The sequence below is a fragment of the Nuphar pumila genome, chromosome 3, assembly GCF_984573655.1.
Source record: "Nuphar pumila chromosome 3, dmNupPumi1.hap1.1, whole genome shotgun sequence".
Taxonomy (NCBI): domain Eukaryota; kingdom Viridiplantae; phylum Streptophyta; class Magnoliopsida; order Nymphaeales; family Nymphaeaceae; genus Nuphar; species Nuphar pumila.
The window spans coordinates 127964243-127981337 of record NC_143251.1 but is presented as its reverse complement, the minus strand read 5'-3'; the positions used below and the strand labels follow the sequence as shown (position 1 = coordinate 127981337).

General features: G+C 35.8%; 1 protein-coding gene across 2 annotated transcripts; it reads right to left on the bottom strand.

Moving 5' to 3' along the window:
• Positions 1–528: 528 nt before the first annotated feature.
• On the bottom strand, positions 529–5287 carry LOC149843721 (uncharacterized). Of its 2 annotated transcripts, none has more exons than XM_090001905.1 (6): positions 5134–5287; positions 4274–4361; positions 2435–2457; positions 1400–1468; positions 1256–1305; positions 529–1162 (listed from the first exon to the last, which is right to left on the bottom strand). In XM_090001905.1, exons 1-6 carry the CDS (start codon positions 5188–5190, stop codon positions 1051–1053), a joined length of 399 nt encoding a protein of 132 aa, XP_089858031.1. In that variant the 5' UTR covers positions 5191–5287; the 3' UTR covers positions 529–1050. The 2 variants fall into 2 exon arrangements, with proteins under 2 accessions (XP_089858031.1, XP_089858030.1); XM_090001904.1 differs by having other exon boundaries at positions 531–1162; positions 2435–2499.
• Positions 5288–17095: the final 11808 nt, after the last annotated feature.

Below are 17095 nucleotides of genomic sequence, written 5' to 3'. Positions count from 1 at the left end.
AAATATGATTTCCATTGGATTGAGAAAATCACTCTTTCAAATCATTTTACATGTCTGATGTCGTTTTGCCAAAGATCACACTTGTAGATACTCTCATGAAAAAGAGTTCAATAGCCATGAAAGAATCATATTATTACATCTGGTCCATCCGGCAAGCATAGGGGACGATGCATCTGACTTGATCACAAATCCATTGATAAACCCCATCTTGTTTTTTGTTGATAATGCTAATGAGACAAGAACCTTACCTAGATTGTCACAGTGATGGAGGAAACACAAATTGTCATTCTGCGCACCATTGATGGGTGTGTCGTTCGTATTTAAGCTTGACATCGTGATCGACTGGAGTGGATGTGAAGTAAAAAAAAAATGTAGAAGCCGATGGGAGTATAGGTCACGCAGGCTTAAGGATCCTCACTGCTCTTATACCATATTGAGATGTGAGGAGATGGGAAAAGTGTGGTAAATCACATTCCCGTTAACTGTTCAGGTTACAAAAGATTAAATAGTTAAGAAAAATACAACACAAGTTGATCCCTTAAATCTTAAATGTAGGGATTCAAATAAAAAATGCTGTTACAATTCCTATTCTATAGTAACAGAATGGATTCACGTGAATCATTGCTGGGCCCATGATCCTCATTTGGATGTGTGCAATCTCCTGGATCGTTATCTTCAACAATTAAGAACTAAAAGTGACGTGGTACATGGCTTTGCAGTCATAACCAAAATGGCTTCTCGGTGATTTTGAGATATAACCAGAAGAGTCAGAAGGATCTACATATATCTAGAAATATACTAATAGAATTGAGAAACAGGTCGACACCAAAAAAAGAAAACAAAGTAAAATTACAAGGCAAGTGTATAACTTTATGGAAATCGCACAATTAAGAACAAAGTGAAGATAATGAAAGGTTTTGCAGCCACAACCAAAATGGCTAGTAGGTGATTTGAGATACAACTAGAAGAGTTTGAAGGCTTTATATACTTCTCAAAATAACTATGATAAGAAAGAAATCTATATTCCATCTGAAGGAGAAATTGTCAACATTAGGAAATGTTAATGCCTTCGAGTTCAACTTGTGTAGACGCGGAATTGATTACATCAACCACCTCCACCTTCCCCATGCTCACCGCTTCATCCAATGGAGTCCTCTCGTAACTACCAATGTTTAAATAATATCCAGCAGTAAGCCAAGAACTTACAGACAAATTAATGGGCAACTTTTCTCATTAGGCAGTAAGAACATTATACCTGTTGAGAACAGCCACATCTGCTCCAGCCAAAATCAATTTCCTAACCACCTTTTGCCATTCATATGAAAATGCAAAGAGAGTTTAGAAACAACCCCACAGTATCCAGTAAAGAAAATAAAGTTTCATGCAATGCCATTGTTACCTCAGAGTGACCGTTGAGACAGGCCCAGTGCAGTGGAGTATTTTTTTCTGCATTAGTAGCATTAAGATTCTGTAGAAAAGTAAACAAGTTCTGAAATGAGAGGGGTGTTCTTATCAACAATTATAGGTGTATGATGCTTCAGATCAAGGTTCATTATCGATTTCTGTCCAATTCCAAAACAGACATAAGAAGTAATAACTAATAAGTCAGCGAAGAGAATAAACCCATAAAAGATATAGTCTTCAGTTCTCATGAAAGACATAATCAGGAAATGTCTTACTGTAGTGAGTTCTTGTCACCTCATCTTTTAAACACCCACACATGCGCTTAATGAAATGGAAACCTTAGGAACCAAACTTACAAGGCTACACATCATCCATCACATAGGAGGTAAACAGTGCATTGGAAGTAACTAATATAGAACCAAGCACATTACCAGTAAAAGGGAAATATTACTAAACATAGTCCAACACCATAAAAAAATTCTTGTTATGGTTCTCTGATTTGTTATAATCAAAAGACGCTTCAAAACTGAAGTACTGCCATTAGCATAGGACATCAGACGGTCTAAAATTAGGTATACAGGGAATAAGTTAATATAAGGCTTTCATTTTAAAGGGGGTCAGAACCATGTTTTTTAAACATACCAATAAACCTCTGCTGACAGTAAAAGATGACATTTTTATCTAACCTCACTTGGAGCAAGTCAGGACGAGATTAGCTATGAAAAGGTTATAAAGTCATAGTCATAGAAAGGATATCAAATATTATAGGATGGCAGGAAGCAATAAGAACCACAGTACATTATTAAACTTAATCAGGAACCTTTTGCAGCTTGAAGATGTATTTGCTCAACAGCCATGAAATGCAAAATTAGCTAAAAGAAAGGCCAAATTGCAGAGAATAGATGAAATTGATTTGAGGCAATCCCAACTAATGTTGGTTAAATTAACACATTATTGAGCACTTGAAGTTAGTCATAGGTGAAACAAAAGAGAGTAATGAGAGCATAGATATGAAGTGTAAATTGCTTACTACTTTTTTTCTGATAAGATACTCTACAACCTCGACATGTCCATTTGCAGCAGCCATATGGAGTGCTGCACCGCAAATAACAGTACAAATTAGTTAAGCATGAGATGCATAAACATAAAACATCATATCTGACGCAATTCATCAAATAGGTTGATATCCCAAACAACTGCTCCACCACCCATGAACATGTGAAAATGCCATAGATGCATGTCACTTGTATTACCAACTGAAAGGTCCACAGCCCAATATGACGTTTAGCTGAAATGCAAGCCATTGCAGAACAACATTGGAAGCACAAAAGCGATTGTTTTCTTCCATTTTCTTACAAAAATTATTCATTGGAAACAGAAAACTTTTATCAAATTTAAAGAGTCACCACCTCCCACTATACTTGTCCATTGAATGAGTTCACTGTCTAGGATTACACCTGAAATAAATAGCACTGCAGAGAGGGCATTTCCCCCAGCTTGAAGTCAATAGTCATCGAAAGTAGCCATTGTGCCAATTTGGTAGTATGTTCCGAAACCCTCTATACAAACAAGTTTAGGGGTATTTTCAGTATAAACGGATATTTTTCTTTCTTTTCTTTATCCAACTATTTCAATCCGTTCTCCCTTGAAGCCATTGCATGCGACTTGATGTGATGCATCTTTAGCTGCTGGCAATTTTTCAGAAGGAAATAAAAGAGAAAACATGAAATCCACCTAGTCACTCCTGATCAGCCATATGTTCTATTTGAGATGTGTGCACAACCTTTTTGCCCTCCACTTCCAATGCATATTTGCAACAACGAGACCCAAGCCCTATCCCCACTCAAAAAGAACAAGAGAATTGGATATTTCAAGCACTTCATTTGATTGCAAGCATGAAAGAATGGTGCTGCAAAAAGTATGCATCCCATGCCAATGAGTTCAATTATGATTCATGTGAATAGAACACCCAAAGCAGCATGAACCAGAGTACCAGACCACCAGAGCCTTCTACATGGCTTCATATATTCCCTTATTCCTTTATATGGAGTACAATCTTATTATGATTAGATAAAAACTTTCAGTTTCACACATATCAACAAAGAACAATGACATAAGTTGCTCCAAGAGACAACATGCTCAAACAATATATGAGATCTGCTTGAGATAACAAAAAAGATGAAATACAAAAGCACCATGACATCTGCTGATATAAAAAGGATTCAAAAGAGAGAAGGTTCATTCATTGATAATCTCAAATAACACAAAGCATGGGAAATGCTCTATGATAGACTACAAGAACAAATACATTTCTTGCGATAAATCAGCATTCAATGTTCATACACCAAAATTCAACTACTTGGAAGCAAAGAAAGCAATCCTGTGGCACTTAAGGCAGTGACCAGTGACAAACAGTCCCCTTCAGACTCTCATCACAGTCCTAGGTCAGCGTTATGTAAATAAAAAAGGAATAGCACACAAGAAGTCGCTGTTACTACCTAACTTAAACATTTGGGAGAACATAAACTTCTGGCAAGGGCACAGTCCAGATTCTTACACGATCGGAAATTTCATTCAAACCCTTTATGACCAGAAACATGATTTCGTTTCCCTTTTGTTTTCTTTACTTTTTTCGGAAGCTGTCACGATTCCAAAGTTGCGAAAATGCCCTCCCAAACCACAGAGATGATCAAAGACACGAACCAAACGAGTCAGAGACTGATTACTGCATGGTGTAAAAGAATATTGAAATGTGCGAATTATCTGCTACCAAGCAAATAATTTGCTTGTAAAAATTCTTGATACAGAAACTTAACAATGCTTTGAAATTCAAGGACAATATCAAAGGGTGCATCGTAACAAGATTTACCTGTACGGCCCTGAGAATCCTTGGAGTCAAGTGGGATACCTAGAGATGCTAAATTCTCCAGGTCATCAATATCAGCATATCTCGCAGCCTACACGGAAAAGACAGCATAGAAATAAGATTTAGAAATCCAGTCTCAGGGAGAATCCACCTCACTAGAAAAGTGGGAGAAGCTGGTAAACTGCAATTCCCCAGATTATCACACTTTTCCTGCTAGGTGAGTACTCCAAACACCATTTATCCAGAAAAAAAACAGATAGTCATGGAAATCCCAGCTTTTAACCATCTTTTTCCTGATAAAAGGACCAAACACCCATCTCAAAAGGCAATTTCCAAGGCTAGAGGAATTTCCCATAAAAATGTACCGGTGTAAGCAACATACACAAAGAGCTGAAGATGAGCACTGATTAGATTAGATGTGTCAAAGAATCTAACCCACCAAATGATGGGAATAACAGAAAGCATTCATTGGTATGATGGTAATATTGATAAGCACTCATTGAAGCCAAAAACAAGTGCGCTGCAGAAGGGCAGGGTCATTAATTAACGAAGAGAGCAAAACCAAATGCCTCCTGATCCAAACATGTGAACAAGACAATACCCACGTCTCTAAACGGGAATTTTCTTTCCTTTTTTCTTATTTCCCGTGTTGGTTGACAAGAGAAATATAGTGGAATGTTGAAAAATACGAAGTAATTAACACGAGAAACGCTTGCAACTACTTGACATGCACAGTGGTGTGGTTTCAATCAGCTCTAGATTGGTGTATAGATTATAGACCCATTCTATGGAAGATGGCAATTGCAATCCGACTAATTACAAATTTCAGAGAGAGAGAGAGAGAGAGAGAGAGAGAGAGAGACCTCAAGCAAAGCATCGGCAGACTCTGTTGCTGGTCCGTCACCGTCGGCAAGTGTCATCCTTCTTCCTCAAAAGGAGGGAATCTCTCTCTCTCTCTCTCTCTCTCAGCAAAGAATGAGAGAAGAGGCGGCCATTCAGCCTTCGTTAGGTATCTGAGCGGAAGGGTTCCAGTTCGAACCTATTTCTGGTTTTGTACTTTGTACGCCTAGCCCACTAAGGCCTTAAAACCATAGTTTTAAAACAAAGTGATTCGTCACTAGCTCGTCCTTGACTCGTGAGTCGACGGAGTCATATTAACTTTATATTGATATAAAATATATAAATATATGTATATATCATGCATAATTTGTAATATATTATCAATATAATGTATATAATATGCATTATATGATATTTTTATAATATATAAAATATATAATTTTATTAATGCACATATAATTATATTTATATATATAATAATTTATATAATATATGGAAGCAAGATGTTTTAAGTTGAGTAAGAGTAAGACATAATATATGGAATGTCGGTTTAGTAGGCAACGAAGTAGTGATGGGAGTGTAGTGAAGCTTGGTGAGCAAGAAATACCGTTAGATGATTGTTTCAAATATTTGAGATCTATCATTCAAAAGTACGGAGAAATTGATGGAGATGTAAATCATAGGATAAAGGTTGGGTGAATGAAATGAAAAAGTGCAACTAGAGTGTTGTGCGATCGTAGAATGTCATTGCGGTTGAAGGAAAAGTTTTATAAAACGACTATTAGGCTCGTTTTACTGTATGGTACAGAATGTTGGGCTGCCCAAAGACATCATATTAAAAAAAATGAGTGTAGCATGTTGAGATGAATGTGTGAAAATACAATAAAAGATAAGATTTGAAACGAAGAGATACATAAGAAGGCATAAGTTGCACCTATTGAAAATAAGATAAGAGAAAATCATTTACGGTGGTTTGGACATATTCGGCGAAGGCCTAATGATGCTCCAGTTAGAAGGATGGAGAAATGAGAGAATATATTAGTTAAAAGAGGTCGGGGTAGGCCTAGGAAAACATGGATGGAGATGATAGGAAAAGATATGAATGCTTTGAACAGGACATGGCATTGGATAAAAATGATTGGAGGAGAAGGATTCATGTGGAAGACCCAAAATGATTTTCTTTTTTTGGTTCATATCACCTACCCCAATTTGTTTTAAGATGAAGGCGTTGTTGTTGTTGTATATAATATATATGTGTATGTTCATTTCTGGGTCATTCATTGGGTTGACTAAGTAAATGACCGAGTCAACCAAATCAATTGAGTCACTGGGTTGACTTCACGAGTTCTTAAAGTATGCTCTCAACTATATGGGCATGCACCCAATATGAGCAGCATACTTGGGGAGTCTTTGAACTAACGCCACACATCCCGTTATTTGGAAAATATCTGACAGATGTATCGCAATATTTTGAAGGACTGCTACACCCATTAAACAGTAAACAAGGCTCATTGTGAGCCGTTCATTTTAACCATGCAGATGCCTTTGAAACACGAACAACAATGGGAAAAAAGTGAGCCCATCCAAGTGATGAGCATCTTATTCGTATAGGTTTGGATGCCATTTCAATGGCATTAGAAGGTGCTCTAGCGGTCTCTGACCTGATCCCCTCTCATTTTGAAAAATATGGCTGTTTTAGGAAATCTCTAAAATAGGATCAGTACATCTAAAAGTATTAATTATATATAAAATAACTATACAAAACATATTAATAATATAAAGGCTTGGTAAAAAGTGTGATATTTATAAGATCAGAAATATTTTAGAAAAGGGATATATTTGCTGCAAACATTTGCTTGTGCAATCTAATTGAGAAATACAATACATAGCCTGGAACATCTTGTCCTCTTTTTCGTTAGGTTACAGATAGGACCCTCAAAAAATCATAAGTTTAGGTGTTATACTGTCAATCTGAATCTTGTTTCAAATTGATTTGATGCAAAAATATGAATATTTTATCATAAAATTTTAGTATAATATCAACTGTTGATTTTTTTTTACTTCTTTAAAATATATAACTGATGCTTAATCAAATACATGAAGGTAAACAATGATACACACATCTAATGGTTTAGATCGAGCATAAAATATCTAAAACTATGATTTTTAGAGGGTCCTAATGGTTATCTAACGAAAAGGGGACATGATAGTCCTTATTCTATATATATGAAAAATTTGAGCCATTAAGTCTTAGAAAATCCTGCTTATGCATTATAATCAAATATGATTCAAGAGTTTTTTTTTGTGAAAGGCAAGATGGGGTTAGGCAGACCCTTACCAGTTATACAACTATACCAGCAACGTCCCAACAGAAGGTAACGTGCACTAACTGCTCTTACCAGACAAGCAGAACCCCAAATTGGTATATGATCAAGTGTTGGTCCATATAAAACTAAGCATGTCAAACTTAATAGAAAAAAAAAACATTGATAATCTCTGATTTTTAATTCTCTCTTTCTCTTTCTCTCACACACAGTCTCTCTATATTAGTAATTATAGGGTGCTCATGGAGCACCTACTCCCACCCAATAAAAGCTTTAAATTTTTAAAATTTGAGTATTTTTTTTATTAATCAGACCCTATAGATATATAGATATGATCTACAATCATTATTTAATGTAAAGCACGTTTTGGATCATGTGATTATGTCATGCATGTAGGTTTTTTAAGATCATAAAAAATCAATGGCTCACAATGAACCAAAAGTCCATGAATTGAAAAAACCCATTTTAATGTCCTAAAAACATGATCCAAAATATGATTGCTATCGAATCATCCGTGTTAAGTACCTCTATAAGGTCTGATTGAAAAGATGCAACCTACAACTATGATTTCTAGTAGTTGCTTTGAAGCACAGCATATTTCATGTCTTGAAAAAACCCATTTTGATGTCCTAAAAGCATGATCCAAAATATGATTCCTATCAAATAATCTGTGTTAAGTACATCCAACCTACAACTATGATTTTTAGTAGTTAGTCTCGAAGCATTTCTCTCTCTCTCTCTCTCTCTCTCTCTCTCTATATATATATATATATATATATATATATATATATATATATATAAACAACAACTATGCCTCCATCTCAAAACAATTGGGGTCAACGATATGAAGCAAAAAAGAAATTCATTTTGGGTCTTCCACATGAATCCTTTTCCTCCAATCATTTCTATCCAATGCCATGTCCTCGGTGAGGTTCAAAGCATTCATATCCTTTCCTATCATCTCCATCCAAGTCTTCCTAGGCCTACCCCCAACCTCTTTTAACTAATATATTTTTCCATTTCTTTTTTAACTGGAGCATCATTAGGCCTTGTAGGTTCAAAGCATATATATATATATATAGTGTGTGTGTTCTATATGCCCTGTTTAGTGGGAATCAACATTTCACTTGGGCCCTGTTTGGAATGTATGTGACCGTCGGAATGGAGAACATGGCGCTAGAGTGGATTCCATCTTTTCCCTCCATTTGGGATGGAGGAAAAAGATGGAAATTGTGGAACTGGCATGGCATTTGCCGACGCCAGTCCCACATTTCGACTACCACCTCGAGGTGGTAGCCGGCAAAGCTCATGCTGATTCGACTTCCGACGGTGCACCCGTCACCTACCACGTTAACTCCTATACTTTCTTTCAAGACTCCACTCCATTCTTTCAGCCCTACCACCTCATCATCGTACAGGACGGGAGAAGGTGGTGGGCGAGAGGGAGGAGAAGCGGAAGGAAGAGGGTGATGGGTGAGGGAGGCAGAAGGAAGGATAGTTCAGGACTCACCTACCCAAAACGGCATAATTATGCCACCAAGTCCAACCAGAACAGGGTCGTCAAGACTCCCAATAACCAAACAAAAACCCTAACCCCTAACTCTATCCTGCCTCTTCTCCATCTGTTTTCTTGGTCACTAGGGTTTTTTTATTTCCCTTGCTTCGATTGTGTTTTTGTTCATTCGATCGGGTTTTCCCTTATATATGAGGCACTTAATGGGGTTTCTTAAAACCATTTTGGTTTCAGTTTGTCATTTATGGTTTGAACCTAGTTCTCCTTGTGAAACCTTGATTCATTCTCTTATTAATCTCGCATTGGTCTTCGAACCTGGCAATGTGCCTGTTTTCTTTGTTTTTTAGTTTCGTTGTTTTGTAAGACTTTTTGGCATTTGGTTTAGTGAACATTTGATTTCGTTCATGAAATAATCCTTTGCTTGTGATTGTGTTTTATTTTTTTCAGTTTTGTTTTCTCCTTGTTTCTTGTGATTATTTTGTATTTTCATTTCTTATGCATTAAGTTTGCTATTTTTTCTCGTTTTTTGTTTCTTTTGCTAGTGATACTCTTACCTGAACTAGTGTTGGGTTGTTCATCCTGCTAATTTTTGTTAAACCATGGTTTTCACTTATATTTTATTGTGATACATCAATGTCTTTGGTTTTCTTTTCTATTTTCCTTGTGAATTTACCTTTTTTGGAGATCCGTAGTTCATTTTCTTTTTTGTTAATATTCATTCTGTTACATGCTTCATTTTGAACTGAATGTTAATATTCATTCTGGATAGCGATCACTTTTTTTTCTTTTGAATAGTTTGCTTATATTGATTTTGTTCATGGGGCTGGATATTTTCTGTGGGCTTTATTATTTATAGATTCTGCCCTATTATCTTGTTTCACATAGAATGTTGGGTCGTTGGATATTTGTGTAAGCATGTTCAGCAGTGTGAGGATCACTGTTTAGGTATGATAACTGATAGCACGTTGATCCACTGGAATTCAATGGCAAAAAGTATGTTTTTCTTGCTCTTCATCAGTATGAACGAGATCAAGCTTGTCAGAAATGATGCACTGAACATGGTTTGTTTGTTAGAGATCACTTGTTGAATCATGTTGCTTTCAGGTAAAATCATAATTAGAGAGAGAGACCCTTTTTGTAATCACCCTATGCACTAGGGAGTTTCTTAATATATATATATATATATATATATATATATAGAGAGAGAGAGAGAGCCGAAAGTAATTCAACATTACCACTCATGAAGATCAACAAAATGTTGAACCCATGAACTGAACAAGAACAAAAGCCAAAACAAATAAAGAAAGCACAAGAGAAAAGAACATTAGACAGATAAAATGGGCTCACGCCATAGCCGCGTGCCCAGATTGTGACAAAGGATAGGTAGCATCAGCAGGAGGGAGTGGAAGATCACTAAGATGCATACGCAAGATCGCATAAACATCTACCAAAATTTTATGCACCAGGTTTTGAATGTTAACTCGAATATGACGAAAATGAGCATCGTTACGCGCCATCCAAACAAACCACCAAGAGGTAAGCAACCACGTCCGCCAGATGAACCTCCACCTCTTGCTGCGCCTAATACAAACCGGCCCCAATATCAGATCTAGCGCAAATGACTCCTCCTTAACAAATACTTCCGGAGAGAGAGAGAGAGAGAGAGAGAGAGAGAGAGAGAGAGAGAGAGAGAAAGACCTTTCTGCAATCACCCTCTGCAAAATTATCAACCACTTTGGGTCCTGTTGAAAAGAATCCTCTACCCAGGGGGGCTGTATGCAACGATACCTATAACAAGCTCAACTGGTTTTTCCAGAAATAAAAAAATTGATGGCTGTAAAAGTGCCAAAAATTTTCAAACTCATTGAATCATGTTTTTCGTCAAAAAATTATGATCCAATGGTTCATTGCTAACAAATCTACGACGGTGAACACATCTATAAGAATAGATTGAGTAAAAACTTGTAAATAAAATAAATAGTTAAAGTCTAACAGTCCCCACTATGCGGTAAGAACCAAGGCTGTTTAAGTTTATGAATAGCCTTTTGATATGGGTTTGGACCCAACCAGCTACAGTAAACCTAATCTGCCAACCCTTTCATATTAAAGCACATAGCTCCCTGTAAAAGTTTCATCTCAAGAATCTAATGTGGATGCACCACTGTTACTCCAGAAAACCCTACAAAGCTCTCCAACGGTCTCTCTGACCCGATTTTGATGATAGAACTTGGATATGGACCCACCAGAGTGGGTCCTTTACGCTTATTGGGGTTCCAATCAGCAGCTTATAACCCAGACCAAGTTCATATATTAAAGAGCAAATGAGGATCCAACTCCATTATGGGTATGTTTAAAATGGGGTTTAAACCATTTCAAGATAAGGTTGGAAAGTGAATAATATATCGATCAATCCAATGGGCTATCAGAGACCTATTTGGATCAGTTAGGGCTAAGCGAGAGGAGCCACTCGTGGTTTAGCTCATATAAAGCTCATTCATGCTCACGAAATAGGCTCGGTCAGCCAAACACAAACAACCGATGTTGGGTTCAGCTTGATTCAATGATGTTCGGTTTGTTCATTGGCCCTACGACCAGGCCCTGGTCAAGGGACAGAAAATGAAGTAGTGAAGGCAAGAATCATGGGGAGGCACCATCAAGAAACAAGCATAGTGACAAATATCGGCGATATTTTAAAAATATCAAAAAATGCGATAGATTATCCTGCCGTTTTAAACTTTAAATTCTCACGATATTTTCAAAACATCGTGAATTTTTTTACAAAACCTAGATATTGCATTTTTATCACGATATTCAGGGTTTTATCGCGAGATTTAAAATTTAAAAAGACCCTTGTTTTAAATTAATTTAAAATGCATCGAACCACGTTATTTTCAAGTGAATAAATTCTCATTAAACTATCTTTTAATTCATCTCTCTATCTCTCTCGCTCTCACATTTAATAGTAATAAAACTTTCTCTCATCCACCAAAAACATAAAACTAGTTTCTCAACAAGGCAACTTTGGAAAGTTTTGATAATAGAAAACGGTTTTCTAAAATCTATCTTGTAAATTAAATGCTTTAACTGCTTGAGAATAGGAAAGGTCCCCTAAAGTCCAACGTGTAAATTAAAGACATATTTTGAAGTTTTAAATGATTTTATTTAAAAGTTTCAATTTTGGACAAGACCTTAAACTCATCATTTTCTATTTTTTTGCCTCATATTTATTAAATATTAATTATTTTATTTTTACTCGATATTTGTCTGAAAAAAACTCGAGATAAATAAAAATTTGCAAAATCTCATGAGAATTTTTTTGTCAATAACTTGCTGTTTTAAACTTTTATCACTATGGGAACAAGTAGGGTTAACTCTAGTGGATCTAGATGGGATGGGATCTTGGCTTGTATCTAACAGCTATCCGGTTAGAGCAGATTCGGTTATAAGCCTCTACGTTTAGACCCGAGTTAGTCAAGATTCAGATGTAGACCTGAATTCCAAGTAAACGGATACAGTATTGGTTCAGGCAATTTTGGAACCATACCCAACGTGTTCGTATCCCAAGTTATTTCGTTCAAGGGAACAATTGCAATGATTATGAATACATATGCTCCAAAGTTATTATTTGACCTCCTATAAATTTTTTTTGACATCTTTTAAAATTTCTAGAATTTCCCATGACAATCAGGGACGTGAATAATTCTGAAATTGCAACCCATTAGCTGCAACAAATTCTGACAATTAGAAATGTAAATATTTGAACTTGGTAAAAAGTAGACTTAGGGGTAAGTAAATATGACCTCATGATTTATACCATTATCAAACCCTAATTAGACTAAGTTCGAGGCTAGATGCAAATTCAAATATATCTATATATATCTATATATATATATATATATAGGGAGAGAGAGAGAGGAAACTCACTTATGGACTGACTTGACTGGGTTTATATAGATCCAGTTTGCATGGGTCCATAAAGACCCATTAAGGTCCAAATGGCTAGCATGCACCCATTAAGATCCAAACAACTACCTCCAATGAGTTACATACGCCCACTAATGACACATCGTGGGTGCCACATGCCACTATCATCCCACTATCGTAGCCATGTTAAGGCTAGGTGTCACCTCTCAATAAGGTCCCAAAAGACCTTTGACTATCTTGGTTAAACATCAAAATGTTAAAGAAAATAAAAGCCAATTAAGTGATTTTATGAGGTATAAATTTATTCAAAATAATTAATAAAGAGTTTGGTAAAAGTCAAATCAAGACCAAGACCAAGATTGGATCAAAACAAATCAGGCTGAATCCAAGTCCAAGTCCAAAGCCAAAGCCAAAGTCATATCCAAGTTCAATGTTTCAAAGTTTAATTGACAAGCCCAAGATCCAAGACTCTTGAGGGACTAAACATTTTTCATAAAGTACATTTAAAAAAAAACTAGGCAAAAGAAGGTTATTTTGCCAAAGACCTTGGTACAAAAGATGTATAATTTTGAACAAAATAATAACAATATCTTTATCCATACCATACTTATAAAACTCATTTTTGGGAAAATATTGCCAAAGAAAAATCTCGTGGTATATTGAAAAAACTATTTTTTCTTAAGAAAATATTGAAAATTATCAGTATATACATAAGATATATATGATTAAAAACTATTTTTATTGCATAAATGTTGGGTTAGAAAGCCTGATATTTTCAAAGTAGCTGATATTTTGAAAATATTAGTTTTGTTTTGAAAAAATCGGCAAGATTTGTGACTATGATCCAAATCAATGTATTATGTTGGGCTTACGTATCAAAACCTAATGATAGCGAAATTACCATCACTGATTAGACTTTACACACCATTTCCTTGATTCTTAAGCTTGGTTTAGGGTCTTCTTTAATATTACTGACAAGGGCTCGACCTTTTTTATTAGAGGTAGCCATGAACATGATTTGTCACCTGACATAAGAAGACCATAGCTCGAAACTCACATGGGGATTCCCTTGCCACAAGGTCATAGCTTAATGTACTCCATGGGCAGGGTAGACCTCAAGGTTTTTATGAAGGAAAGGCATGCAAATATGTGATTGGTGACGGGGGTGTTTCTCCCTTGGCCAAGGGAAAAAAAAACTTTTCTTAATATTTCATTCTTTTTTTATGTGCATCACCTAGTTCAGTTAATTAGTATCATCACCAGATTCTCTTTTCTACACTAAAACTGTAGGCTCAACCATGGAGTTTTATGCTGCTAGGACAACGATTGCATGTACGGCAGGCAGAGCCAGCCCGGTTAGGTATCTGATCTTGAGGGAGGTTTCTATGTATAAATAAATAAAAAATCCATTAGAACCTTGTTTTGTTCAAGCACACAGATCTCTTTCTTTTTCCCATGTTAGTCACTGCACACGCTGGTTTCTTGCAAGAACACTTGAATAATAAAATAATGGACAACATCAATAATAAGTTAAGATTTTCTTTTTCAGATGTTGGTCACTGCATAAGTTGGCTTCTTAGAATAAGAATAAGTTAGGAAGTATCTTGTATAGTATGACAATAAAATACTTCAACGTCAAATTGCAACTCTGCATCTTATGAAGTAGGCAAATATTGGCTATTCTGGTTAATAGCTACTTGCTTTAGATTAACGGCATGTTCGGTTAGTTCTGACTTAATAGCCCTCCTGAGACTCTGATTCTAAAAGCTCTGAAATCCCATGTTCTTCCCAACATGAGATTTCAGTCAGCCGTGCTTTAATTAGAATCATTCTGCTTCGAAATCCCGGCAACATGTGAGATTTTTTTTCCCTTGAGATTTGGAATCAGAAAATTTTAAAATCATTCTGATTCCAAATTAGAAGCGAGTTGAGGTGCTGAAAGTACCTTAAGGGTACGTTTGATTGTGTTTTTGAAGAGTAAAAATACTGTTCAAAAGAGATTCATTTTCAAAATTTAGTGAGACCTCAAGCATCTTTGGTTGCATCATTCTGATTTACTTTCGCATTTGAATGAGAAAGTGACTCTGATTTGTATAAGCAGCTGAACATAAAAGTTAAGCTATGAGAAAATGAATCTCTTTTGCCTTTGCAAACGAGTTGGCTTTCTAATTTGCTTGAGATTCATAATTATGTTTTTTGAAAGGAGCAGCCAAACGTACCCCTCATGAGAAAGTGAATCTTGCACAAATGATATTCACTTTTTAAATCTCATTTTTGGTTTATGTGCTTACTCACTTTTTATGAATTTTTCTTTTGGTTCTTAAAAAACAAGTTTTATGTTTAAATGCTTTTAAGGTACCGGTTAAATAAGATTCACTTTAAATTAGGAAGTGAATCTCATGTGATGGAACTCTACAAGTCTTCTAGATATATATACCCATAAGGGCACTGTTCATATGGTAAGAGTGACTTGTGAAGGTCATCAAGTTAACAAAAATATCAGGACTTCAAAACCTGTGGGAGGCATCTCTTGCTACAAAGTTGAGGTGTGGCCTACTTTCCTGTAGGCATAGGCGACCTCAAGGTTTTGGCCTAAAAGAAAGTTATAAATATGATGTAATAGTTAATTTAATAAACATGTCTTAAATTATGCAATTATAGCGTGGAATAAGGCTTTTTAATAGTTTTAAAACTTAACAATATACAATGCACTGAATTTTCACAATTGAAAACGTCATTTTTTCTTTTACATTGAACCGTCAATTGAATATGCAGTTCTTAATAAAATATCCCTGTGGAGCAAAATAAGGGTTTAGATTAATAAAATAAAGCTGATCATAACTATGACTTTATGATAGAGAGTATGCTACAGTTAGATGTACCAAATGTAATTCCTTGCAAATTTTCTTAGAACAATATAAAAGTAAAAACATGGGCAATGATGCCATTTTTTTTAAATGATATTTTTTATATGGGTCTTGTGAATGTAGTTATAAATTTGTTTAATCATGTGTATACTTTTTTTTTTTTAAATAGTGTTATTTTTTTTGCACTTTTTTTTTAAATTTTTACTCAGAGAAACCACCTCAGGATCATAGACCTAGTTTCACTGTACTGTGGCAGCGTAAAAGTCGGAGGCTTTCCCATTTTTTTTTTTACAAATTCATTACAATTGACAAGATATTGAAACGCAAACAATTCAAGGGAGGGCCATTTAGAAAAATCGAGTACCCACCTCTCGGCACGTTCAGATTTAAGTGAAGTTTTTTTTTTTCTAAGTTCTAATTATGTTCTTAACATGAACATGTTTAGAGTCTGTTGACTTAAAAGAAGTCAGCAACATGTTGGCGACCTTAGCACGGGATTAACAATAATTTCATATTACGTTAAGTTACCAATTAACAGTTTTCGTACTCTTATTTTTTGGGGGAAACAGTTTTTCTTGTTCTTAGAGAGAGTAGTAATTACCAATTAAGGGTTTTTTATTCTTATTTTTGAGGGAAACAGTTTTTCTTGTTCTTAATATGAGAGAAAGGTGTGTGTGAGAGAGAGAGGTGATATAGTAATGTTGTTTTAGAGGGCAGTGATCCTTCCAAAACTGTGTTTTAAATGGGTCGTAGAGTATTTTAAGTTTTTTTTGGGAATTCTAACCAAGAATGTCAGATTTTTGAACTCGAATGTGGATAGAAGGAAGGGAATAGACATGCACGAGAGGGAGAAGAGAGAGAGCCCTACAAGCTCCAACCCCTCCATTGAATAAAATGGCAAAATCAGAGGGAGTCAAGGAAGGAAAGAGAAAAGAAACGAAGGAGAAACCGATCGTCCTTTCCTTTTATCGGGGAGTGTTTTTCTTGGTCGAATAGACGGATTTACCCATGCTACAGAGTTCTTGAGAGGGTTTTTGTCGCTCCAAATCTGTTGAATCTCATTCCCGATGTCAAGTGTGTATTGCTAGCTCATTCTATCTCGAACCATGATCAGTTAATCACTCTTTTGGGGGATGATTTTGAATCCTCCAGGAGTTTTGTGTTTGAACAATGGTGGCTCCAGGAGACAGACTTTCACACGATTATTTCGAACTCTTGAAACAAGCCCTCTAATGAGCAATGAACGGCTATTTGGTGTCATGAGAAACTATTTCGTCTCGCTAAGGATATCAAAGTTTGGCTCCATAATCGAGATGTGCTTATATTTCAGCAAATGGCTGCTTGGAAGTAAGAGATT

Coding starts and splice junctions, on each gene's coding strand:
- LOC149843721 (XM_090001904.1), bottom strand. CDS start 5,190: ATGACACTTGCCGACGGTGACGGACCAGCAACAGAGTCTGCCGATGCT. Junction 1,306..1,399: donor GTCTCAACGGTCACTCTGAG/GTAACAATGGCA, acceptor GAATGGCAAAAG/GTGGTTAGGAAATTGATTTT. Junction 1,163..1,255: donor GATGTGGCTGTTCTCAACAG/GTATAATGTTCT, acceptor AAACATTGGTAG/TTACGAGAGGACTCCATTGG.